The following is a 27,798-nucleotide window of genomic DNA, read 5'->3' as shown; positions in this document are numbered from 1 at the left end:
TAATGATTGCCCTCATGGGGACCTCCAATTTGTCCCCATAAGGGAGGCGAGTCCCCACACGTGACTGTGTAAACAGATTTAGGTCCCCACAAGTATAGTAATGCTAGGCCACACACACACACACACACACACACACACACACACACACACACACACACACACACACACACACACGCCTGTAAAGTGCCCTGTAGGAGCCACATATGAAGCCATTTCTGTGTTTGTTACGATACATGTTTTTTGAGTCACTATAGGTGGTGGGCGTGTCATTGGATTTGTGTGGTGACGTTTGTGCTTATATCCGGTTGCTTTTACCTGCGCACGTGGTAATAGATGGGAGAGTGAGCTAGAGAAGGACCATTTTTGTTGACCGCACGCACACACGCACGCAAGGATACGTATATGGATATGGAATATTGCATTTTTGCTTTGGAAATAAAAGGTCAAACGCATACTGTGTTGGAAAGACTGAGTTTTTGCGCGTCCACAGTGTTTTTTCTCTTGTTTAGTCCCTCGCGGCACTTTGTTTAAGATTACTGCCGCAATATGCTCCAAGTACCATTTAACTATATTTAATTTTATCTCATGGCTATGATGAATACTCAACTCTTATTGGCCAATAAAGACAACCTGATAAGATAGTACACACAAAGTGATATTACAGGGCCGTTCTGAAGAATCAAACTTTGAAAAATACTTACCCTTCCTTTTTTTAACAATATAATCAGGGGTGCACATAACTTTGTTTCCCTGGTTCTCAAAGGAGCACCTGGAGATGTTGCTTGGTGCTCATCCTTAAAATGAAATAAACCGTAACTTTTGAGGGGTCTTGACTTTATTTGCCAGACACACGGCACTGAACACACAGAGGTGAACACAGAACACACATGCAGAGGTGAACACAAGACAACATTAGCACGACCAGTAATCCTGCAAGCTGTCATCACTACCCTCCTGACTGTTCTCCTCACTGTCTTCCTCTCTGTCAGACATGGTAGCTGATGATGTAGGCCTACTTCTTTCTCTCTGGTTGAGTCTGTGATTAGCTGCTTGCATCCACAAGTCAACAGCTGTGTTTGGGTCGAAAGTCTCTGTTGTCATCTTAGAAAAGTGGATGTAATCCAATAAGTATGTGAACATAACCAATAACCTACCATAGCCAATAACAAATGAATGGAACTTATTTTATTTGTGTTGTTCATTAATATCTTATTTTACCTTAACATTTATTTATTTATGCATTTTTTTGTATCTCCAGTTTTAAAGGATATTTTTGGTTACTGTCCTATAGTATACATTGGAATGATTTCAAACCTGTTTATCCCAATAATTATAAAGGAGTGCCTTGGAAATATGTGTTTACATAAATTGTGACCAAACCGTTTGAACTTAGACTAAAGTTAACTATCTAAACACTCAAGAGTCCTTTACCTCACTGAGCTGTAGTTATCAGCCTCTCAGTCTGACTGGAGAGGACTCTCCCTCCACATTATTGTAGAATCATCTTCTTCTTATATCCGTTAGAGCAGCTAGCACCAGATGCTAATAACAACAGCGCTGGCCTGGTACCGGTGCACCCTCCCTCTCTCCCTCGCTCACTCGCACTTTAGCTGTGAGCTGCGGGCGCCAGATAAGCCAACATCCCCCATTTTCATCACTTACAGCGCCCATCGTACAGGGCAAATGAAACGTGTAACCGGGGTGAAAAGGGTGTTACATTTACTTAATTATGAATGTTGTTACATCAAGGCCTAAAATTAGGATGAGCCCCAACGGTCAAAATGTTTGTTTCCCTCCCAGAGCTACCAGCGCAGCGACTCCCCAGATCTGGCGCCCTAGGCGAACATCTAGCCACTGCTACGAGCCGGCCCTGAGTTAATATCATGGTTCATATGCAACTCGCAAATATCTTTCTCTCTCTCTCTCTCTCTTCTCTCTCTTCTCTCTCTCTCATCTCTCCTCTATTTTCTCTGTTCTCTTTTCTCTTCTCCCTTCTCTCTTTCCCAGGGCCGGCCCCTGACCAATTTGCCGCCCTAGGCAAGATTTAGCTGGCGCCCCCCCCCCAAAATGCAGACACTTACTATGACTCGTGCGTGCACGGTTGTGGCATGACCACCAAAACAGAAAGATGTGTGCAACTGTATTTAGTTTCCTATCCATTTGAACATGATTTAAGTGGGGGGGGGGGACCTCACCTCCTCTAGGGGGGTCCGGGGGGCATGCACCCCCGGGAAGACTTTTTTTTTTAATATTGAAGTTAAAAGCATCAATCTGGTGCACTTTGAGAGCAACATTAGGAGATCTATGGATACATCCCCCCACACCCATATGAAACAGAACTGTAATCAGATTTTCTTTTTCTTTATGGATATTTTACAAATCACTCCCCTTTCAAACTGTATTCTTGTTTATTAATAACAACTTTTTTCTATTCTCTTATTTTTTTATAACTATAATGATCATATAAAGGTGTGCCTTTACCTCACTGAGCTGAGGTTCAGAGCCGCTCAGTCTTTCAGGAGAGAGCTCTCTAAAGCTCTCCCCCCACGGCCGCTTACACAGTAAATTCCAATGTTAATAAAAGCACACAGAAGCTGTGTACGTTTTTTGGGAGTTTGATTTATTTTAAATGAATACAAATACAAAATTAAAACCTATAATTGCAAATTAAAACCATTATTTCAAAAAAAGAACAATTTCACATAAACCCCTGGTTTTTGCTGGGGCAGTTCAACTTGATTTTGGGGGGGGGGGGGGTGCCATAGTTTATGGGCGCTGTACGCAATATAGGCGTAGTTCTGTTAGTATAAGATAATAAGATGCACTTTGTTGATCCAAAATCGGGAAATTGTGTTGTTATGAAATTATTTTAATTTTAATTTTTAAATAAAAAAAAAAAAGAATTTCTTCAGTTTTCGGCGCCCCCTATGGGTTGATGCGCCCTTAGCATTCGCCTATGCTGAGGGCCGGCCCTGCTCTCTCCCTCTCTCAATGTTGGTACGCAAATGCGCTTTGTTTCAAATGACCCGATGCTCTTTTTTTGGCGGAGGTGCGCATGCGCACCTGTTATGTGCAGCCCTGAATATAAGCAAGGCACAAGCTTGGCAAATTATTGTTAAATGTTCAAAAGTCATTTTGTGATTTTATGTCTTAATAGTATTTTTAAAAACCTCAATCGTCTTAAAACCTATTTTATTTAATTAATAAAATAAATACAATTAGTATTTTTCACTTACGTATTCAATAAGATATGTAATAATGAGCATATCTCCTGTAAAATAAAATGTCTGTTTGCCTAAATATTGGAATAATAGGTTTTGATGCACATGAATCCATATACATGCAGCCCAAATAGTTTGGAGAAAGGAAGTTAAATGTGTGTGTAAGTCTAATGGCTGCAGAACATACATGTTTATGGGATCTATTCAAAGCATTACTCCAACAGTGTATAAGAAAAATACTTTAAAAGCAAGTTCCTTTTATCCTTTGGCAAGACAGATACAACTTTATTTTCAAGGTTCAAGGCTTTTATTGTCATGTGTACATAGCTACAGGTTAGTTATGACAATGAAAATATTAGGTCACAGGCTCCTCCAACAGAGCAACACAATACAACTGATAAAATAGTGCAAGTAAATAAAATAAAATAGAAAAAGCACACAACGAAAAGTAAACAAACACTGAAATAAAGCGGAAAAAAGGCAGAGTTGGAGAGGAGTAAAAGACACGGCAGCCATCTTTTTAAATAATAAATAAAATAAAATATAAGCTTTATTTTTAGTGTTAAAATGAATTTCCGAGCACCGTAATTAAACCCTCTGTTTGCCCACAGGTCTCTCCGTCACCCCTGGCGATGCTTCACCCCCACAGAGAGGAGGATCTGGGAACCGACAGCATGGAGGAGAACCCTCCGAGCGAAGCGGTGGCCTGGGAGCTCGAGGAGCTGACCCTGCAGACCGGATTCCCCCCAAAGCCCCTGCAGGAGAGGAAGAATGGTGAGACTGTAGTGCACGATATATTTAAAGGTCACCTATTATGCAGAATCCACTTCTTCATGTCTCTTCTACATCAGCATGTGTCCCCTCTTCTTCATGTCTCTTCTACATCAACATGTGTCCCCTCTTCTCCATGTCTCTTCTACATCAACATGTGTCCCCCTCTTCTTCATGTCTCTTCTACATCAACATGTGTCCCCTCTTCTCCATGTCTCTTCTACATCAACATGTGTCCCCTCTTCTTCATGTCTCTTCTACATCAACATGTGTCCCCTCTTCCTTCATGTCTCTTCTACATCAACATGTGTCCCCTCTTCTTCATGTCTCTTCTACATCAACATGTGTCCCCTCTTCTCCATGTCTCTTCTACATCAACATGTGTCCCCTCTTCTCCATGTCTCTTCTACATCAACATGTGTCCCCTCTTCTCCATGTCTCTTCTACATCAACATGTGTCCCCTCTTCTTCATGTCTCTTCTACATCAACATGTGTCCCCTCTTCTCCATGTCTCTTCTACATCAACATGTGTCCCCTCTTCTTCATGTCTCTTCTACCATCAACATGTGTCCCCTCTCCTTCATGTCTCTTCTACATCAACATGTGTCCCCTCTTCTTCATGTCTCTTCTACATCAACATGTGTCCCCTCTTCATCATGTCTCTTCTACATCAACATGTGTCCCCTCTTCATCATGTCTCTTCTACATCAACATGTGTCCCCTCTTCTCCATGTCTCTTCTACATCAACATGTGTCCCCTCTTCTTCATGTCTCTTCTACATCAACATGTGTCCCCTCTTCTTCATGTCTCTTCTACATCAACACGTGTCCCCTCTTCTTCATGTCTCTTCTACATCAACATGTGTCCCCTCTTCTCATGTCTCTTCTACATCAACATGTGTCCCCTCTTCTTCATGTCTCTTCTACATCAACATGTGTCCCCTCTTCTTCATGTCTCTTCTACATCAACATGTGTCCCCTCTTCTTCATGTCTCTTCTACATCAACATGTGTCCCCTCTTCTTCATGTCTCTTCTACATCAACATGTGTCCCCTCTTCTTCATGTCTCTTCTACATCAACATGTGTCCCCTCTTCATCATGTCTCTTCTACATCAACATGTGTCCCCTCTCTTCTCATGTCTCTTCTACATCAACATGTGTCCCCTCTTCTTCATGTCTCTTCTACATCAACATGTGTCCCCTCTTCTTCATGTCTCTTCTACATCAACATGTGTCCCCTCTTCTTCATGTCTCTTCTACATCAACATGTGTCCCCTCTTCTTCATGTCTCTTCTACATCAACATGTGTCCCCTCTTCTTCATGTCTCTTCTACATCAACATGTGTCCCCTCTTCTTCATGTCTCTTCTACATCAACATGTGTCCCCTCTGTGGAAAGAGACTTGAAAGTTTCAGGAACAAAGTTTCTCTCTCTTTTTGATCCATTTCTATAAAATCCTGTCTGAAAATAAGCTGATCAGATTTTGGCCACTTTATGATGTCATAACGATGTGATGGCTTGTGTAACCATTAGCCAATCAGCAACCAAGGTAACCCCCCCCCCCCCCCCTTATCACCTGAATCTCCTCCTAGAGCTCCATTGTGTTCTTTGTAACCAAATCTCTCTCAGAGGGCGTGGGGAGGGGGCTCCTTATTTCATCTAAAGTAACAGACAGAGAATCAGCACTTTGGAAACAGGGCTGAAACAGAGGGGATTATGGGTAATGCTGTAATGATCTGTTTGGTGTTTCAGCCAATCAGAGACAGGCTCTGTATATATCTGAGACCTGTGATATATTGATGAAAAACAGTATGATAGGGGACCTTTAAATTATCTTACACTTTTATCCAAAGCAACTTACAATAAGTACGATATGATAATACTTTATTTATTTAATACTTTACAGACTTCTCTACGCTGTTTCTGAAAGCTATGTAAAGAGGATGATTTCATGTTGTATTTAACACTAGAACCGCCAACGGGTACATTTTACCCGCAGCTGTTTTTTGATTGTATGTAACTTTTTTTCCATAACATATTAAAGTCTCCCAGTCCGTGACTTTTCCTGAAAGTGTGTTATGTCGCACCCTCTGTTGTTAAAAATGGTCAATAGGAAGTCAGAATGAAAAAATCGCCAAAAAAAAAGCCACTTATACCTATATCCGCCAGCGGGTAATATTTACCTCATAGAAAATGCAGCGTAAGCATGACGTGTTGCTATAGCAACGCCTTTTGTCTACTGCGGTTCCTTATAGATAGAGAGATAGATATATTGATAGAGAGAGAGAGAGATAGATAGATAGATAGATAGATAGATAGATAGATAGAGAGATATAGATAATGTAACATCTTGGAGAATACAAGATCTTGGATGACTGAGCTCACGTTGAGGACGTAATGCATGTGTGCAGGTTACGTGCCAGTTGAATAAAGATGGACACTCGGAATGAGAGAAGTAGTCCGCGTCGTCTGTTTATGTAGACAATTATATGTCCATAGAACAGAACATTACAGATAGATCGATAGATAGTTATATATAGATAGAGAGATAGAGAGATTTGTACCTAAACAAAACACAAGTCGAACACCAAGCGTTTAAATCAGCACTTGTAGCGATATTTTATACTTCATGCTATCTGCAGAAACTATATCACATGAAAAGCTGAGAGTCCACAGATTCTATTGGTATAAGTTTCATCCCTGTGCGATCAAAACTCACTGTTCTGTATGATAAATAAAAGAACATTGTACCTTGAAAATCAATAGCGGGTACATTTGACCCGTTGGCGGTTTTAGGTACACAGCGACCTCTGGCGGTTCTAGTGTTAAAGATGTTTCCTGGCTATAGGGCACTTATTTTATTTCTGTGCTGCAGGGTAAATGTTCTGCCATCACTCTGCGAACCTTGTAGGCCAGTGAAATAGTTGGCGTTGCTCTTCTACTCCTTCACAGATGTGGCTTATATCCAACACAGATTCCTCCAAGCTTACAATGTGTGCACGGAGAACATGCTGCATAAATAAAAAGTGGGAGAAAAAAGTTAAATGTCAGCACAGCTTGTTCACTTGTCAGTAGTGACCTCACTGCAGTGTGTGTGTGTGTGTGTGTGTGTGTGTGTGTGTGTGTGTGGTGTGTGTGTGTGTGTGTGTGTGTGTGTGTGTGTGTGTGTGTGTGTGTGTGTGTGTGTGTGTGTGTGTGTGTGTGAAATAAGGGAGTGAAGAAGCCGCTGTTCTTAATTGGCTTGTCCCTCGCTCTGACCTCTTGTTACAGTAGATTAGACGCTGCTGTACGTTTTGCTCTGTGGACTTAAGACTTCTTTCTGTGTCTGCCGTTAGCTTCGAGCTTCGAGTTCTCTGCTCTCTAGTGTCCTTTGGTTTATATCACGGTGGAAAAGTTGACTTTTCTTGCTGCAAGTTTGTATTTGGTTTGTAAAGCTTCACAAAGCCGAATAAAGTCAATCAGATCTCATGACTCTCAAAGTTTTATTGGTAATATGTCTCAATATTGTCTGAGATTTTATGATTCTGAATCCAGTCTTTGTAAGTTCAATACAAAGACAGTAGACCTATTATCCTTTATCTGCAATAAGGAAGTAATAAATATTGGCATATAGAGCTGAAACAATTACATAACGTCCACATGGCTGCGTTGCTTCAACGGAGACGCTTCCCATTCACTTTGAATGGGGTGACGTCAAGCTTTGCCGAACTGCATTGTTCCGTCGCGTCGCTTTGCCTCCGTTGCTCGCGCTGAAAGTTGATAAAGTTCAACCTTTCAACCGTCGACGGAAGCGCCAGCCAATCAAATAATATGCCAGTACAAGGTGCTAGCCAATCAAACGCATGCTTGTGTGTCCGGGGCGGGAGATTAATGTGATCGGTGTTGGTCTGCGCGCCAGACAACACCCACCGGAACAACGCGACGGAACGTGTGGACGCACCGCTAGAGGCCCCTGGTATTCTCATTTCCAGTTTATATCAGTATTTAGTGTCTCTCCTGTGACATGTCTTTGTTTTTCTCATACTGCCTGTGCTGCAGCACCTCTTTTCACCCTCTGTCTGAAACCAGAGCACAGTCTGCTCTGATTGGTTAGCGGCACGGCTCTGTTGGGATTGGTCAACCTCTTAGAGATGTCCCGCCCCTTAGCCTATCATGTAGAAATGTGTTGGAGCACGAGTGGCCCTGAAATTGAAGCTAAAACATCTTATCGCCCCCTGGTGGCTGGTTTGGATGTTAGTTTCGGGTTCACAGGAAGCCAAAGTTGTTATTGCTGTTAATATTTGATGAATTGTGCCGCCTCAGTGAAGCGTGGGATCGTGTAACTGTGTCTCACACACACAGAAACACACCTCACACACACACGTAAACACACCTCGCACTATCAGAAGTGGCAGCCACTGTGGCCATTGTTCCCGTCTGGGTGTTGGCCTCCCACAGTTAGTGGAGAGACACAGTGACCTGCTTATATGTCAGGAGAGGGAGGTGAGGCAAATTAGGTAAATGATTTACTTTAGGAGTGGCGGAGAATAATGCTAAATAACACAATAAAACTCAACGGTGGAAAAATAAGTCGGCTAGATTTCTATCAAGGCAAGGCAAGTAATTCAAAGTGCTTTACAGAAATGAAAGACATTAAGAGCATAAAAACACATTAGAAGCATTAAAAAGCAAAGATAATAAAACATGAATAACACAGGTAATGACTAAAAGTTTACAGTGCAGTGTGAGATGTGAATTGGAAGTAAAACATAGAATTAAAAGTGCATCATTGAAGACATTTTGACAATCACAACTTTGCAGAAGAAACAGGCCCCAAACACAGACCTCTCCGCCCCAAGGCCACCACTCCCAGATTTTGAAACAAACCCCTGCCCCTTTTACACATTTCCCTCTGCTAGCCCGAACATGTTGCTGCAGGCACTCCCTGATCTGACACGAAGATGCTTTCAGAGCAGCGGAACGAAGCGTTGCATGTGACAGCATGTACATTCGTAACATGTGGGGCAGTGAAAGAGAAAGGAATGCCCACATAGAGAAAGGCTTATCAAAGCTTTATCATCTCACTCGGGTCATGCAATGGTTTATGGACACGGTTCCTGTCTCAGTCACGGAAAAAAGATTTACGGTTAAACCACTCGTGTGTGTGTTTATAGAAGGAGAGATAGCGGACATGTTTTGCAGGATGAGGATCATGGCAGATGTTGAGGCCCATATGCACCTTAGTGTTTACGCATGACTTTAAGGGATGGGCATACATGGGATAGCCTTGAAAGCACTTAAAGGGGCCCTATTGTGAGCATTCTGGAATCTTTTGTGACATGTTTACATGCTATAAGTTCAAAAAATGTCACGGTCTTGATTGGTCAACCCCTTAGAGAGTCCCCACCTTTTAGGCCCCGTCACACGGACACGAAACGGGTTGTTATCCGCTACAGTTCTCTATCGTATGGAGGGTTCGTCCACACGACGGCCGTAACGGAATCGCGGAGGGAACCGGAGCCCTCAACGATAACGGCTCCCAAGGTGGATAGATCTGTGGACGGAACGCTCTGGGGGCCAAACGGCTCGTGTGTACGTCCTATACGATCATTCATGACGCCACAGCCCCACCTCTGCTAGTACTGACATGCTACAGATGTTAGAGCAAAATCTACAGCTCCTCTACCACAACCATCAGCAACAAGTGGACCTGGAGAACTACATGAACTACATGTTGCTAAATCCACCGTGGAGAATAAACCAGAAGGGCAACCATGGCAACCATGCTCGGGGGTCTTCTCGCTGCTTTTGGTGTATTTTTGTGAAGTACAGCGCCACTTACAGGCCCGGCATATGTTACTACAGCGTTTCCAGCGGGTCGAGTGGTCTCATGTGGACGGACACGTTTCTTGAGCCGATACCGTGTGGACCAGTGTTTCTCAAACTTTTTCATACCAAGGACCACTTAGCCAATAAAAAAACACTCGCGGACCACCTAACTCCACAAATATTCAAAAACACATAGTTTTTTACAAATCGCCTGAAAATTGTACAAACAAGTGGCAACACGTGTGATGAAGGTGTTTATCTGGGCTATATCATGCAATCAAAAGTGAAACTTAAGCTCTCTCCATTGCGGAGATATTTCCCGCGAGAGTGTGGAAAAACTTAAATAATTAATTAATTTCAAATGTGACATTTTACCAATATAATCACAGACCACTAGGGGGCGGCTCACGGACCACAGTCCGCGGACCCCACTTTGAGAAGCACTGGTGTGGACGGAAGACTTTTTTGATATCGAATTCGGTTAGTTTTCGTTTTGTTCCGTGTAGATGCAGCCTTAGCCTATCACGTACAATGTGTTGCAGCGCTAGCCCAATAGAAGGGTGAGTGTTACATGGTGATGTCATTATGTTCAGGAAGTAAACAAAGAAGTCCAATGGAGGCGTTTCAGGCAGAGGGGGGAGAGAAACTCAGGGATTTTTGGCCTCTGAAGACCCATTTACATGCAAGACAACCTAAATAACATACTAACAGGAAAGAGGGAAACACCAAAAATCATAATAAGGCCTCTTGTCTTTTATTGATTTATTATCTGCAATATGCAGTATTTTATCCACTGTACAGTATTTCATGTTACACTCTGTTATTATTGTATCTTATACTATATATTTCTATATTTTTTCTTGCACTGCTTGAATGGTTTTACGTCTTTTTTTATTAATGTTGGTATCGTTGAACCTGGGACTTCATTCAGGATTTTCATGGCCAAAACCAGTCTGTAGCTATTATGCAAATGACAATAAAGCCATTGAATGATTCTTATGTTTCCCCACCATAGCAAAGCAAAGTGCCCCCTAAGATAATGTGACTGAGGTCAATCATAACCCTAAGGTTGAGAAGCGAGTTTCTGGGAGGGAGGAAGGGCTACATCACAAGAAGAAAAAGGATCAAAGGAAGGAGGGGGAGGTCATGACTGAATATGGCAGTATTGCATAACTTCTCAGAGAAGCGAGGGGTAATGGAAGCAACGAAAAGGAGGGGGTGTCGAGGACTGACTTTTTTTATTCTGGAGTACAGGGGAGGAGGAGGAGTGAAACAAAAGGTGTTGTCACGGAGAGATTGGAAAACCTCTGGGTGGACCTTGTTGTGATCCCAGCAGCAGAGAAAGGGGCAGACACACACACACACACACACACACACCACAACACACCACACACCCTCTCTCTCTGTGCATGCTCACACTTGTAGACAGACAGTCCAGAGAGAAGGGGCAATGTGAGGTGCTACCTGTGCACTTCCAGCTTGCCGGTGAGAGGAAAAAACCTTTTTTTTTTTTAATGTGGCTTCTCTCTTGCTGGACTTCTCCACTTCTGCCACTGTTGTGTTTTCCCCCCGCTGTGTTTATTGTGCTTCCGGGAGTATGAATCTTTAATCTTTGCCGGGAGGGTGAAGCTTCAGCATGGTGCAGAGGGACATGCCTATCACGCCAGGTAAAGTTCATTTGAGTACGCTGTCGTCTGCTGCTTTGATTTCTTTTGTGTGTCCCTTTTTAAAAAGTGATGACCTCTGAGGGAAGTCTACTTTATCTGAGCTTTCCTAACTACATGTGGGTGTGAGCGTTTGCATTGTATCGGAAAAAGTGTATTTACACCGCAGTTTCAAGTGTTGGCATAATGTAACTTGTTTATATGGGAATGGCTGCCTCGTGTGATAACTCTGCAAAGCTCCAACTCTGAAGATTATTGTTGTTGATACCATCATATCAGAAACAGTTTTTATTAATTACGTTTTTTTCTTCGGTGTATTGATGCATAACATAAGGATAATATATTGTAAAGAATAACTATATCATATGTACAATATACCTAACTTAAAATGAAAGCTTAAATTAGGAAAATGTACATCAAAAAATTACAATAACAAATTAAATGAAAATGTATAGAAGTTGTAAGAAGATAACAATACAAATATTTTACAAGTACTATAAAGTGATGTGCCAAATATCTGAAGTCAAATGAAAGAGTTAATGACTTTTTAGAAGTTTTAGCTTAGTGCGAAAGTGTGCAAAAGTATCCAATACATAGACGAATACCACAGTTTTATTGGATGTAAGTTAAGATGTTTAGGGAAACACTTTTATAAGTGAGTAAATGTCAAACAGAGAGCATGTAGTTTGTAAATGCTGTCAGGGTTTCACCTCAGAGGCTCCCCACAACAAAGCTTACAGGGGGGGCAGGTTAGAGGGGATACATACTGAGAAGTGGTCAAAAGATGGGGTGATACATTGGCCTTTTCTCAGAAACTAACCCCCCTCCAAACATCCCTTAAAGCAGCAGTCCTGCTCCCTGAGGCCAGGGGCCAGACAGGGCAGGGAGTGAGGAGCTAAGGGGGGTTATCTGAGGGAGGAGGAGCTGAGGGGGAGGGAGGAAGTAGGTAGATACTGTTGCTCCAGATTTAAGTTGAAAAGACCTTCCCTTTATAGACAGAACAGAATTGCTCCAGATACTGACTCTGGCTGCCTACTACACACAGAGGAGAGGGTAAATGATAAATACAACGAGGCAGCGAACAGGGATTTTTAATCATGTCTCAAGGCGGCTTAAAGAGGCGCTATTATGTATTTTGGGTTTTCCCTTTTCCGTATTGTGTGTGTGCCAGGTTTTTGTGCATGCACTCGAACATCAGCAGAAGAGGACTCTTTAAAGTAGAGACACTACATACTGATATACAACCTGAACATCAGCAGGAGAGGACTCTTTAAAGTAGAGATACTACATACTGATATTATACCTGACACATCAGCAGGAGAGGACTCTTTAAAGTAGAGACACTACATACTGATATACACCCTGAACATCAGCAGGAGAGGACTCTTTAAAGTAGAGACCACTACATACTGATATATACCTGAACATCCAGCAGGAGAGGACTCTTTAAAGTAGAGACAACTACATACTGATATACACCTGAACATCAGCAGGAGAGGACTCTTTAAAGTAGAGACACTACATACTGATATACACCTGAACATCAGCAGGAGAGGACTCTTTAAAGTAGATGGACACTACATACTGATATACACCTGAACATCAGCAGGAGAGGACTCTTTAAAGTAGAGACACTACATACTGATATACACCTGAACATCAGCAGGAGAGGACTCTTTAAAGTAGAGACTCTACATACTGATATACACCTGAACATCAGCAGGAGAGGACTCTTTAAAGTAGAGACACTACATACTGATATACACCTGAACATCAGCAGGAGAGGACTCTTTAAAGTAGAGACTACACACTGATATACACCTGAACATCATCAGGAGAGGACTCTTTAAAGTAGAGACTACACACTGATATACACCTGAACATCAGCAGGAGAGGACTCTTTAAAGTAGAGACACTACATACTGATATACACCTGAACATCAGCAGGAGAGGACTCTTTAAAGTAGAGACACTACATACTGATATACACCTGAACATCAGCAGGAGAGGACTCTTTAAAGTAGAGACACTACATACTGATATGAACCTGGGAATGTGCATAATAAGGGCCCCTGGAAGTGTCTGAATGTTTTTTGAAACTCAACCCAACAACAAATGATTTCACTGATTAGTCAGCGACAAATGAATTACATTGTGTGGCTTGGATTGAAAACCTGTTGCTGAAACACAGCCAAGTCCACACAATGATTATTATCATAATGACTGCTTCTACTCTTGTCACATTGAATAAACTATACTGTCAAGGAGGTGGTTTTACCAGTTTGGTGCTACGGCTAAATTGTCACCTGCAGCACAGGATAAAGAAAGAAAAAGCCTGATACCTGAAATACATGATACCGCTGAGTATGGTGAAGAATGGAAATGTAATCAGAGACTGGTGGGTAGATGTTGTGTGTTTGGATCGTGGCTGGCTGCATCTCCCTGACTTGTAAACATAAAGAGATAGCCATCAGCTCTCCGCCCTCGCATAATAATGACAAAAGATGGTTCTTTGCTTACACTGCGGCGTCGTTTCATTACTGCTGCACGACAGGAGCCAGGAATAATCTAGAAATTAAAATCTCCAAAGTTTTCAGCGAGATCTATAGCCTAGCTTCAGCAGTGATTCAGGGAGGGTGATGGTATGTAGCCGATTGGGAGGCTGCCAGCTAGCCAGTAGGAGGGGAGAGAAACTGATAGATGGCAAGAAAATAGGAGGAAAAGACAATGAGGAAATGTAAAATGAGAGTCGAGAGAACGGAAGAATTGAAATGCAAGACGATAAAGAGTAGTGTAGGACACGAGGAAGGAAGGAAGGAGTTATTGTAATCCAAACAAAGCAGCTGCATGTCTCCTCCCCTCTGTCACCTTTTATGACATGAGATAACCTCAATACTCACCCCATATTAACCCCATATTTCCAAAACAACGTAAACAAACCGGAGGGAGATGAAGACAATGAAGGAAATGTAAAAAGAGAGAATGTAAGATGATAACAAGTAGTGTTGGACAGGAGGAAGGAAGGAAGGAAGGAAGCAGCTGCAGAAAACACAATCCAGCTGTATGCCTCCTAGGACGAAGATAGGACGAATGTGCATGGAGAGAGAAGACAATGAGGGAAATGTCAAATGAGAGTAGATATGTTGAAAGGTAAGACTATGAAAAGTACTGTAGGACATGAGGAAGGAAGCAAGGAAGGAGTTGTTTTAATATAATCCAAACACAATCCAGCTGCATGCCTCCTCACCTCTATGTCAGTATTTATGACATTAGATAACCTCCATATTCCCAAAACAACATAAAAAAACACATTGTTATGACGGCAGCAAGTTTTTTAACCATGGAAATACCTGTTTAAATCAAGACGTTTACTTACGAATATGCGTATTTGATGTTTAAAGCTACATAAATCATATGATACAGGCGAGATCTAAACAACTAGTGAGAAAATGACGCAGTTTTTGGCGAACGTAACACCTCTCTGTCTAATAAACATACAGGGAACATATTTATGCAACCCAGGCACACACACCACACACACACACACACACACACACACACACACACACACACACACCACACACACACACACACACACACACACGCACACGCACAGACACACACACACAGACATGACTCACCAATAAACAACACAACTCATATTTCTGTTGAATCCTGGACATGCACTTACAGGCTTTGCTAGCCTTCCATTTCTCGACATTGTGTGTGTGTGTGTGTGTGTGTGTGTGTGTGTGTGTGTGTGTGTGTGTGTGTGTGTGTGTGTGTGTGTGTGTGTGTGTGTGTGTGTGTGTGTGTGTGTGTGTGTGTGTGTGTGTGTGTGTGTGTGTGTGTGTGTGTTCTGTGTCCTGACAGCACTGGTATTTAAACAAGCACTAACACACTCACATGTTTGATTTGTGATCCAGTAAATTCCTGCTAGATAATGAGAAGTGAGGGAGATCTGTAGCCCCGAGCTAAAGAAATGCAGCTCCGTAGTTCTGCTCGTAGCAACAGGAACGCAGAGGCTGCACCACCCACAGGTACAAGCCCACTCATGTAGCCAAGTGATCTTTAAAGACACACACATATATTCTTACAACATGCAAACACACAGCTGAGCACACATTTCCTGCAACACACACACATTTCCAGGTCTATACACACCTGTATGCTTACTGTACTGTAGAGTCCATTACATTTGCATAACATGGAAATGTCTCATTAATAACCAGTGTTGTGGGCAGCTAAATTAAAGCAGCATCTTGTGCAGAGTACAAGCTGCAATGGGATGTTTTAAAAATCACAGCATCTGTCTTTTATTACGGTGTAGGGCGGCACAAGATGTAGTTATACAGGGAGTAATGAAAGAGGCCCTTTACTCTATAAGTCCTGTACCATCTAATAAAGGAATAAAAAGCCCCAAAAATAGATTTAGGACAGCCCTACTACCATGCTGGGGACATTTCCTCCTCACCACTCTTTAAAATGGCTATTTTTGCCTTTTACTCCTAAAATTAAAGAACTTTTAAAAGTATAATTTGTAAGAAAAACGAATCGGAAAAAAGCTAACACCAAGACATGCTAACTTACAAATGAAAACTCTTTCAGAAAAGGTTTATTCTTGCAATAAGAAAAGATAAAATTCAGTGTAAACGTAGAATAAATGGATGTGCATCGTCTTAAGCTAAAATAAAATCCCCCTAACTTACTTATTATAATGACCAAAGATCATGCATGCACTGATCGGTAACTTCAACAACTTCTTGACATAGTTTTGTATTAATCTTTAAAATAATCTACTCTTAACTCAATCAATCAATCAATCAATCAATGTTTATTTATATAGCCCAATATCACAAATGTTACATTTGTCTCAGTGGACTTCACAGTTTGTACAGAATATCAGTATGACAATACGACACCCTCTGTCCTTAGACCCTCTGTCCTTAGACCCTCTGTCCTTAGACCCTCTGTCCTTAGACCCTCACATCGTACAAGGAAAAACTTCCAGAGAAAACCCACAGTTTAAAGGGAACATGGGAGAAACCTCAGGGAGAGCAACAGAGGAGGGATCCCTCTCCCAGGACGGACAGACGTGCAATAGATGCCGTGTGTAAATTGAAAAGATAATACATTTGCAACATAGGTAGTCCAAATGTTTGGAAATGCATGTGTGTATAATAGGAAGATGAATCCACGAGGATATCCATCCAGGACCTATGATCCAGGACCACAGCCACGACTCAAGATCCAGGGCTCGCGATCCAGGACAGAGGAGCGCAGGATCATCCATGACTCCGGATCCCGGCGTATATAGACACCAAAAAGAAAGACATGTGGGGAAGCTGGGGTTAATCGGAACATGAGAGTACACAGGTATAGACAGAGAGAAGGAAGAAGTAAGATGTCCCCCGACAAACTAAGCCTATATCAGCAAAACTAGGGGCTGAATCTAATCAGCCCTAACTATAAGCTTTATCAAAAAGGAAGGTCTTAAGCGCACTCTTAAAAACGGATAGGGTGTCTGCCGCCCGAACACAAACTGGAAGCTGATTCCACAAATGTGGAGCTTGATAAGAAAAGGCTCTGGCTCCCATTGTACTTTTAGAGACTCTAGGAACAACCAACAACCCTGCATTCTTGGAACGCAATGCCCTAGTAGGACAGTAGGGTATAATGAGTCACCCATTACATTTCCTAAAACGGTATGTTGAAGACCATTTAAAACAACTTCCGACCCCCTAGGTCCCCACCACTTTCCATCACAGAGTAAAGCCCTATCTTACTCCTATGTTTTTAAACGTACTCAACCCAACACTATCCACTACAGACTCCCCTCTTGTAAAATATGTGTTATAGAGATGTAGTCGTGCAGATAACACTTCCTGCAGGTACAGACCCGGTGCTGTGGAAACTCTCAAACAAACAGAAGACATGTATCTTCCAGTCGGTTTACTTTGTGCCTTCTCTGCAACTCTGAATAATAGAACAGCCATTAGCCTGTGACTCTCCTGCAAACACAGAGCAAGGCGCACTTAGCTGACGAATGTAGCGGGGGTCACAGAGCTCCTTGTGCTGTGACTCATATTAAACCATGTGCAGAAGAAAATCCAGTGTTGATGAAAGCGTGAAGTGGAAGCAATGTGATGCTATGGCTGGTGAAGATGTACTTTACTTGGACTACATGGGAATCTTATTTAAAGAGTCATGATTTGAAATGGTTAGAGTAAAATTTGAGCTTTTATTTATGACAAATGTCCAAAAGACCTTGAAAAAAGTACATTTTATGCCTCGATTATCCACTCCTGATATATTCACGATAAAGTATGCTTCAAAATGGCACTGAAACACACACTTAACCTTGTATTTTGTTAAAAAAAACATATTTGTGTTACACTCTTTGAGGTAACAACCTTTTTAGGGAAACACAAACACTCTTTAACAAGTTCATCATAATTAAAGGATCTCCCCGACTTAAAGGGCACCTATTATGCAAAATCCACTTCTTCATGTCTCTTCTACATCATGTGTCCCCTCTTCTTCATGTCTCTTCTACATCAACATGTGTCCCCTCTTCTCCATGTCTCTTCTACATCATGTGTCCCCCTCTTCTTCATGTCTCTTCTACATCAACATGTGTCCCCTCTTCTTCATGTCTCTTCTAACATCAACCTGTGTCCCCTCTTCTTCATGGTCTCTTCTACATCAACATGTGTCCCCTCTTCTTCATGTCTCTTCTACATCAACATGTGTCCCCTCTTCTCCATGTCTCTTCTACATCAACATGTGTCAAATGCCCCTCTTCTTCATGTCTCTTCTACATCAACATGTGTCCCCTCTTCTCCATGTCTCTTCTACATCAACATGTGTCCCCTCTTCTTCATGTCTCTTCTACATCAACATGTGTCCCCTCTTCTTCATGTCTCTTCTACATCAACATGTGTCCCCTCTTCTTCATGTCTCTTCTACATCAACATGTGTCCCCTCTTCTTCATGTCTCCTCTACATCAACATGTGTCCCCTCTTCTTCATGTCTCTTCTACATCAACATGTGTCCCCTCTTCTTCATGTCTCTTCTACATCAACATGTGTCCCCTCTTCTTCATGTCTCTTCTACATCAACATGTGTCCCCTCTGTGGAAAGAGACTCTGATATATTCAGGAACAAAGATTCTCTCTCTTTTTGATCCATTTCTATAAAAAACCTGTCTGAAAATGAGCTGATCAGATTTTGGCCACTTTGTGATGTCATAACGATGTGTTGGCTTGTGTAACCATTAGCCAATCAGCAACCAAGGTAACCCCCCCCCCTTATCACCTGAATCTCCTCCTAGAGCACCATTGAGTTCTTTGTAACCAAATCTCTCTCAGAGGGGCGTGGGGAGGGGCTCCTTATTTCCATCTAAAGTAACAGACAGAGAATCAGCACTTTGGAAACAGGGCTGAAACAGAGGGGATTATGGGTAATGCTGCAATGATCTGTTTGGTGTTTCAGCCAATCAGAGACAGGTTCTGTATATATCTGAGACCTGTGATATGTTGATGAAAAACAACATAATAGGGGACCTTTAAATAAAGAATACATTTAAACATGTAAAAGAAACAACAACAGTGTAAGTCCCTTTTTTCAACACTGCTCTGCTTTGATAGCGAGTTACACAGCTAAGGAAGACATTTAGGAATATTCTGATAGTGGAATTTCACCAAAATCAACTTATTCTGAGTGTTGTTTTTATTGCAATCCTCAATACATTACATTACATTGCATTTAGCTGACGCTTTTATCCAAAGCGACTTACAATAAGTACATTCGACCAGGAAGATACAAACTTGAAGAAAACAGAATCATATAAGTACATCAGGTTTCATAGAGCCAAACATTTCAAGTGCTACTCAACTGGCTTTAGGTAAGCCAGTCCTTTATTAGTATAAAAGTGCTTCGTTAATAGTTCTAACGCTCGAAGTGGAGTCGAAACAGATGAGTTTTCAGTTTGCGCCGGAAGATGTGCAAGCTATCTGCTGTCCTGATGTCAATGGGGAGCTCATTCCACCATCTTGGAGCCAGGATAGCAAACCCACGTGTTTTCGCCGATGGGAACTTGGGTCCCCCTCGCAGCGAGGGCGCAACGAGTCGTTTGGCTGATGCAGAGCGTAGTGCACGCGCTGGGGTGTACGGTTTAACCATGTCCTGGATACAATCATAGATCGTCCACTTCCTGTCTCAGACACCATTAAATAAACAGTTTGATGTCACAGGAAGTGTGGGAATCCAGCTGTGTTTTAACCCACAAACCACTGATGACAGTAGATAGCCTCTACAGTGTCACCAGACTCTTCTGTAACATCAGTTTTTCACCCTTTAGCTCTGAACACATGGGACCACTGTCAGACCAGAATACATGGAACAGCTGTTTGATCTTGCATTGAAATGCTTATGGTCATTGGGGATTTATCACAGTCCCTCTCATTTTCACATATGCTTTTCAATGTATTTGAATGGGTCAGTGCTGCGTCTTTACTTTTAGCTTCGTAGCTTTCTTGATTTGTGTCTCAATGTGGTTTCTGTGAAGACAGTCTGTCCCTTTTTATAGCATGAGTTATCATTAAGATGCATCAGAAAGTGAAAGACAGATATCAGCAATAAACCAACACAGCATGAGTAATCCCGTAGGCAGAGATATAAAACAAGGTGCTTTGGAAAGACCCACTTAGAGTAGACGGAAATAAGCAATGAACTTAAGAAGAAAAAAACAATGTCGTCTTTTTTTAACCTTTGTATTTCTTTCTTTTACATTTGATTTGATATACACTTCTAAAATAGAAACCTGCGCCCCTATGAAAAGGTCGGTGCCTCATAAAAACCCTGCTATTTTTAGTCGCTGTAACAAATTAACAACCAGGCTTTTATTACACGAGGAAGGCAGCAAGAAGAGGGCCTATAAAACCACAAAGAACACACACATACAGTATCAGAGAAACTCTCAAATCCCAGCCAATAAAAACCCTTGTTCGCATGCCTCAGCCTCTCTTGTAGTCTTTGACCCCATTTACACGGGGACGCAAACGAACCGAATTCGATATCAAAAAAGTGTTCCGTCCACGGCTCAAGAAAAGTGTCCGTCCACACGAGACCGCTCGACCCGCTGGAGACGAGTACATATGCCGGGCCTGTAAGTGGCGCTGTACTTCCGCCACAAAATACACCAAAAGCAGCGCAGAAGACCCCCGAGCATGGTTGCCATGGTTGCCCTTCAGTTTATTCTCCGCGGTGGATTTAGCAACATGTAGTTCATGTAGTTCTCCATGTCCACTTGTTGCTGATGGTTGTGGTCGAGGAGCTGTAGATTTTGCTCTAACATCTGTAGCATGGTCAGTAGCACTAGCAGTAGCTACTGACAGTAGCTACTGCTAGTGCTACTGACCATGCTACAGCAGTGAGCAGCAGAGGTGGGGAGAGGCGGGGCTATGGCTTCATCGTTATCAGGAAATGATCGTATAGAGGCGTACACACGGAGCCGTTTGCCCCCCCAGAGCGTTCCGTCCGCAGATCTATCCACCTTGGGACCCGTTATCGTTTGCGGGGTCCGTTTCCGCGGTTCGTTTCCGCGGTTCCGTTACGGCCTCGTGTGAACGAACGGGCTATACGAAAGAGAAAAGTACAACCCGTTTCGTTGCCGTGTAAACAGCACTTTTATGTCTTCTTCCTCTGGTTGTGTTAATTGGCTTTGGCCGGCTCTTTAGCACCCTGGAGTGTGTTGTTGTTGGACAGAAATGGAACCCAAAAGAAAGGAGAAAAGAAAGCAGAGTTTCCTTTGTAAGTAGGGCAAGGGGGTTAAGGGGTTTACCACAATAAAAACGAGTTTTAGATGTCCGAGTTATGTAAGCGTCTGTTACTAAGCCGTCATCACAAGACGGGGAACACCACTCTGAAAATCTCCTCTCGCTGAACATGACCTCCCCTCCCTTCCTCTATCACTCCTTCACTCCTTTCTGGATTTACAGGGAAAGGTTTATGTCACCAGATGCTAACAGCTGCCAGCTGGACTTTGCCTTTCCCTTCCTTCAACACTTGTGCCCTTTATAGAGGCTTTTTTCTCCTTCAACAGTTAACAATTAGACCATAGTTTGACTACTTTTTATTGACAAGGTGACGGGTGCTCCTGCAGACCGGTCAATGGCAACCAAACAAAGGTCCTTTGACCACAAAGAAAGCACTCAATACCTTTTTTCTTTACTTACAACTTAATTGAGTGACCCCTGTCCATATGGCTTTAATTTCCTATAGTGTTCTGGGTTTGCACATGTGATGAAGGTCTGCTTGTTTTTAGCTCTTTGGAAGTGTATTATTCCAGTGAATTTCCCGTTTAATTGGCTTTAAGGAGAAAAAAACCCCACTATGGGTGTTTCTCAATGTCGAGTACGCTTGCTTGGTAGCACATGTCTTCCGAGCGTCTTGCTTCAGAAGCGAGGCAAGAATACTTCCTGGCATTCAGAAAACGAAGAGTGGAACAGGCGAGCAAGTGTGCGTCATATGAGAGGCCCCGTCTTACATTTTCCGCCACAGATTTGGGGAAATTGGTCCGTGCGCAAAGCATTGTGGGGATTTTAAGACCGCATAGTCTACACATGTGCAGCCTCGAAATGTCTCGCTACGAAGTACGCAGGGCTCGGTAGATTTCCAAGTATGCTGGACATTGGAACAGTCCTTCGGCGACACTCGATGACATAGTATGCTTGAAATAGTGGCTCTGGAGCAGCCTTACTCGACATTGAGAAACACCCTACTGTTTGGTTCAACAAGGCACTGAAGGTAGATGATAAGATAAGATTCAACTTATTGTCATTACGTAGTACAGGCACTATGTAACGAAACGGTTTCTCTGCATTTGACCCATCCTAGTGTTAGGAGCAGTGGGCTGCCATTATGTACGGCGCCCGGGGAGGAGTGTATGGAACGGACACCTCGGTAGCACTTGGTCTTTCCGGGAATTGAACTGGTGACCTTCCAGTTGCCAAGCCAAGTCCCGATGGACTTCGCCACCACCGCCCTTGATGATACAGAAGATTAGAAAATTATTGAAATTCAAGACACCATATCATGACAGACATCATTGCATTGGACATTTAGTATCTTGACTATATGATAATAAAACTACTTCTTCCTGATAATACACCTACCAGTTGGATTTACTAGATTAAAGATGTTTTTAAAAGATCTGTTATTTACATTCTGGGTTTTTAAATTCATAGCTTGGTAATGATATACCATTATGATTGTGTTGCTTAAAATAGGTCCAACATCCGCATGAGCAATCAGATAATAAGAAAGTAGTGCATGCAAACACAGTTATGTAGGAAAATTGGGTATTATCAGCGGTATTTAAGGTAAAATTGCTTTGCGTTTAACCTCAAACTAAAAGTGGCAATCCTAAAACTTCAAGCTTGTTCACAACGTGTGTGTCCTTAAGCTATGGAAGTAGGATTCATAAACATAGTTTTCCTTTCACGACAGTCTTAACTTCTAGACCAGGGGTGGGGAACCTTTTTCCTCTCAAAGGCCATTTCAATTTATTTTTCTTTATGGATATTTTACAAATCACTCTCCTTTCAAACTGTATTCTTGTTTATTAATAACAACTTTTTTTTACTGTCATATAGTATTTTATACCTGTTTACTTTATTCTCTTATTTTTTTTATAACTATAATGACCATATAAAGATGTGCCTTCACCTCACTGGTTGTAGAAAAAGCTTCTTATATTCGTTAGCATAGCTAGCTAACCAGATGCTAATAACAACAAAGTTATTGACTGTATGATCAGAATGACAGATGAACAGATCGCCACTGGGCTTTCAACTAAGACACAGGCACGCAGAAACTGCGGCATGTGTACGGCTCCTTATGGGTACTGCTTGGAAGTGCCGGAGTGACGTTCTGGTGCTCTCCGTCAGAACTGCACCCCTGTCAGACGAGACATATACCACGTGATGGCACGTTAGGCTCGTGTTGTGTTCAAGGACCCTGACCTTGGCTAGGAAAAACAGGCACTCGCTTGTTTCATTTTTTTGCGGTCTAGATTTCTCTAATTTTTTTCTTTTTTGCTTGTGTTTATAAATTACCTCGAGGGCCGTACCAAATTGTCTTGCGGGCCGGGGGTCGGAGGTTCCCCACCCCTGTTCTAGACCCTCGTCCCTTTTGACAATTAGGTGACTTTGAGTATTCCTCCTTTGCACTCTTAACCATTGTGTAATTTCCCTTTCATTCATTCTTTCTCGAAGATAGTGCAGTAGTAAACACACCTGTAGTCTCTCTTTGAAAGCTATATGTTAGTAGACCATTCTTTGTTAACATGATTCCATTTGGAAATAAAAAGCATTGGGTCTGCTTGGGATAATCCATCTGATATCCTAAGGACTTGTACAATTGCTTTATCTTTAACACATGCATGAGTGAGGTGAGTGGTGGTGAGTTCACCTCTTCCAGAACAAGTTGTGACTACAGTACAGTAAGTGATTAAGTGCCGGCTGGCTTTAGCACTGTTTACATTGGGGTTTTGTTCCCGATTCCACATTCTTTCCCTATGATTACACATAAGGCTGCCGGGAGTCTCCTCGGTGCGAGTGCGTCGATATCATTCATTAACCAGATTCCTCAGGCTGTCTCTGTGCAGTTCAGTGGATCAACACAAAGAAAACCTCGACCTGATGTCAGTGTTGAGTCATGGCCAAATGCAAACAGTGCTGGTAAATTCCATAGAAGAGCGGGTGGGAGGGGACCAGGAAGTAAAAGGGAAAAACACCTTCTGTTTTCCCTGCTGGTATGTTAATGGCTGATCTGACCTGAGGTAAACTGGCACAAGACCGATGGTTTCCCTGCAGGTCGGGATTTGTTATTTACGTCTGTTGGTTGTTGCTTTATCCATCTGTCTTGTTGGTAAACTTGTTTGACTAGACTAGAGTGTCACCTGTTCAAACCCCATAGCATGTTTGTTTCGAATATTTGTATTGAGAAGAAGCATACAAGTGTAAGCAACAATACAGACTTCTTTGGGGTGGAAATCATGCTTCCCTGTTTCAACATAGAAGACAAACAACAGCCAACAAGAAATAATAAAGAAAACACAGCATGACAGGAATCCAGCATCTTTGGAAAATACAAGTTAGGCATAGAAGGAGATGCCGTGAAGACATTGTTTTTGTTGTAGTACCACCAGGTAGTTTGAATTGACAACAAGCCAATATATATTTTTTTTTATTGGAATATTGCAGAATATATGATCGGTGGCAAACACACGTTTATGATTCTTACAAATTGACATCACAATTCCTAATTTGGAAACGTGAATGCAATCTCCAGAGGTTAAAAGCTAACGTCACCATGACTACAGCCTCACGTCTCCAACGCTAAGCTAAAGGTGGCTAATGTTGAACGTGATTATGTTTAGATGCTCATTGTGAAACTAGCAACCATCGTTTTGAGACATGTAAAACAGACATTCACCAGTGGGTTATTTACTGAGGTTTTGTATGACATAGAACTAAAAGTGAAAATGTCATACGCTTGTATCAACCACAGTCCTTATTTCAGGCTTCTCACCAAAAACACATTTAAAAAACTTTGACTTCAAGACAAAAACTTGCGAGTTATAAAATGTTAACTATATTCCGGGATTAGGACTCATTCCTGCACAACTCCATTGCTAGGTATATGGCCCAAATATTAAACAAGTTTCTGTACAAATATAGAAACAATACCTTATTTGTGTTAGACTTTGGTAAAGACCACGCTCTTATTGTGAGAGATGCTGGTTTCCAAAGTACATGGAGAATGCCAAATGAGAGTTTTTGTGGCAAGGACCCATCAGTGGTAAACCTCTACTTAGCAAGCAAACAAAATAGCTGCTTGGTTTTCTTAATAAGACCCACATTTATTAGCCAGTAATATTACGAGGAACTTAAACTGTTACGCACCGTCCACACTACAGCTTCAAAAAAAGCTTGGAGCTGGGCGTGTCTGAAGCTTGGGGATTTTATTCGAGCAACGCGACCAACAACCAATCACATGAATCTCCCGCCCCCGACATACAAAGCAAAAAACCCCGGGGATTTTATGCGAGCAATATATATATATATATATAAATTCCCCAAACAGGCGAAAACCTACCAGTTTCACCCACTGTCTCTGCCACCTCCCTCCATGCCTGGTTCCTCCGGTTTGTATCCCGGTAGGTGAAGAGGGTCTGCTCATACAAAACCGGGTGATTTCTACGGCGATAATTAGTTTCTCCTCCATCTTTTTTTGAAATATAGAAATGAACGGCGGGATATTTCTCCCAGCTTAGACGCGGTTTGATTGGCTACGGCTTGAGCTGTCATATTTTCAGAAACGGGATTTGATTGGCTGGCGCTGGCTACTCCGGTGTCTCCGGCGTCAGAAGTTGAACATTGTTCAACTTCTGACGCCGGAGACGGACCGCTATGCTACCCACATTCAAAGTCACCCCATTCAAAGTGAATGGGCAGACGCGTTGGAAACCGTTTTTGAAGCTGTCGAAGCTGTAGTGTGGACGGGCCGTTACTGTCAACATCACTCTGCGGCTGCCCTGCACAAACAGGATGTAAAGAAATCAAAACATTGCAAACTGACAGGATTGGATGACATTTTACAAGAAAACAAGCAATGTTTTCGATGTTTATGTCACGCTCTTCCAGGTTATAATGACCGACTGGAAGCTGTGGGGGACTTTTCCGTTTATTCACACATCCACAGGAAGTCCTTGAGTCACTATTTCGCCAAGACCTTTTATACAGTAATTATATCCCGTCTGCTCGGCCAAAAAGCATTTTTTGTTTTCTCTTTGTTCAATTCCCAGAAATGTTTTTCTGTGATGGATAGAGAAAGACCCAGATAAGGACGTCCAAGGCCGCCGAATACTCTCACTAGAATGTTCCCAAACTCAGACGGTTAGCTTCTCTCGCTAAAGGTTAACTTCATCTCCCAGTGTAAAGGTTGTGATGAGAATACGAGAACAGCACGCATAGCTTAATATAGAAGTAGTACTAGTATACATTTTAAATATTGACAACCCTCCTGGGAATCATGCTGTCGTGCTCAAATGTTTTTTTTTAGCCGTGTTAGCTGCTCTAGGGATAGCAACGTTAACACCAGCGTGTTAGAAATATCATTCTCAACAATTTGCACAGCCTTAGCATTTCATTTCATTTCAAACCTTTATTTATACAGATAAATCCCATTGAGATCATTGATCTCTTTTTCAAGGGAGACCTGCTCAAGTAGGTTCCACATGAAACATAAAACATAAATAGAACAACAAAAGGACATCATACAGCATCATTTACATAATTATCCACATGAACAGGTACCAATAGCTTCCGATTGAGTAGCATCCAACCGAGCTTTAAAAACATTTAGTGGCACCAGATTGTTCAGTTTCCATTTAATTTGCAGACTATTCCAGACAGAGGAGCTGCGCATCGAAAAGCTGTCTTCCCTAAGACAGTCCTAGCAGTTGGCACATTTAATAAAACCACAGCATGCGATCTCAGGCAGTAGCCACTTACAATTTTCCGTGAGATCAGGGAGCAGATATAGGATGGAAGTTTCCCTAACATGGCTTTGTATATGAAAATGTACCAGTGACTGAGCCTCCGTACAGTTAGTGAAAGCAAACCAGCCCTTGCATACAGGGTACAGTGATGGGTTAATGCTTTACAGTTTACTTAAAGGCCCAGCTGTGCCACGTATTTAGATTTAAAAAATGCATTACACTTCATTAATTTACACATAACGTCAATACTACTAAAAAAAGAAACTTCAAACTGGCCCTGTTTTATTTTTAAATCACTGTTTTTGAAAGGATCTACATCCAGCCAATAGAAGCGCAAGAGTTACATAGTGATGTCACTGTGTTACGGAGGAAAACAAAGGACTATTTACAAGCAGAAAAAACCTAAAAACACACTACAGGAAAGCACAATAGGGCCTCTTTAAGTACGCTAAGGTTGCTTTTTATTGACCAGGCATGACGACGACATCCTTGAATACTGTGGTTTATTCAACGTGTATAACAACTGTACTTAAAGAGGCCCTATTGTGCTTTTTGGGGCTTTCCTGTAGTCAGTTTTATAGGTTTTTGTGCATGTAAATAGTCCTTTGTTTACCTCCGTAACACAGTGACATCACTATGTAACTTTTGCGCTTCTATTGGCTAGATGTAGATCATTTCAAAAACAGTGCTCCAGTGCGTGCAAGGAGATCATTTTGATTTTAAAATACAGTTTTAAGTCATAATTGTGGCTATAGCCCCGAAC

The 27,798-nt window shown here is 42.1% G+C and overlaps 1 protein-coding gene across 1 annotated transcript in view; it reads left to right on the top strand.

The window, feature by feature from the left end:
- The window catches only part of LOC117563152 (myocardin-related transcription factor A-like), a gene marked incomplete at its 3' end in the record, with an annotated part of 43,104 nt that overhangs the window by 4,291 nt on the left and 11,015 nt on the right, over positions 1 to 27,798 (top strand). Inside the window, 1 exon segment of the mRNA XM_034241331.1 lies at positions 3,833 to 3,995. Within this exon segment, the coding sequence (XP_034097222.1) occupies positions 3,854 to 3,995 (142 nt within the window).

Source organism: Gymnodraco acuticeps, unplaced genomic scaffold, assembly GCF_902827175.1.
Source record: "Gymnodraco acuticeps unplaced genomic scaffold, fGymAcu1.1, whole genome shotgun sequence".
Lineage (NCBI taxonomy): Eukaryota > Metazoa > Chordata > Actinopteri > Perciformes > Bathydraconidae > Gymnodraco > Gymnodraco acuticeps.
Note: the sequence above shows the minus strand (reverse complement) of the source record. Positions and strands in the feature narration are given on the sequence as shown.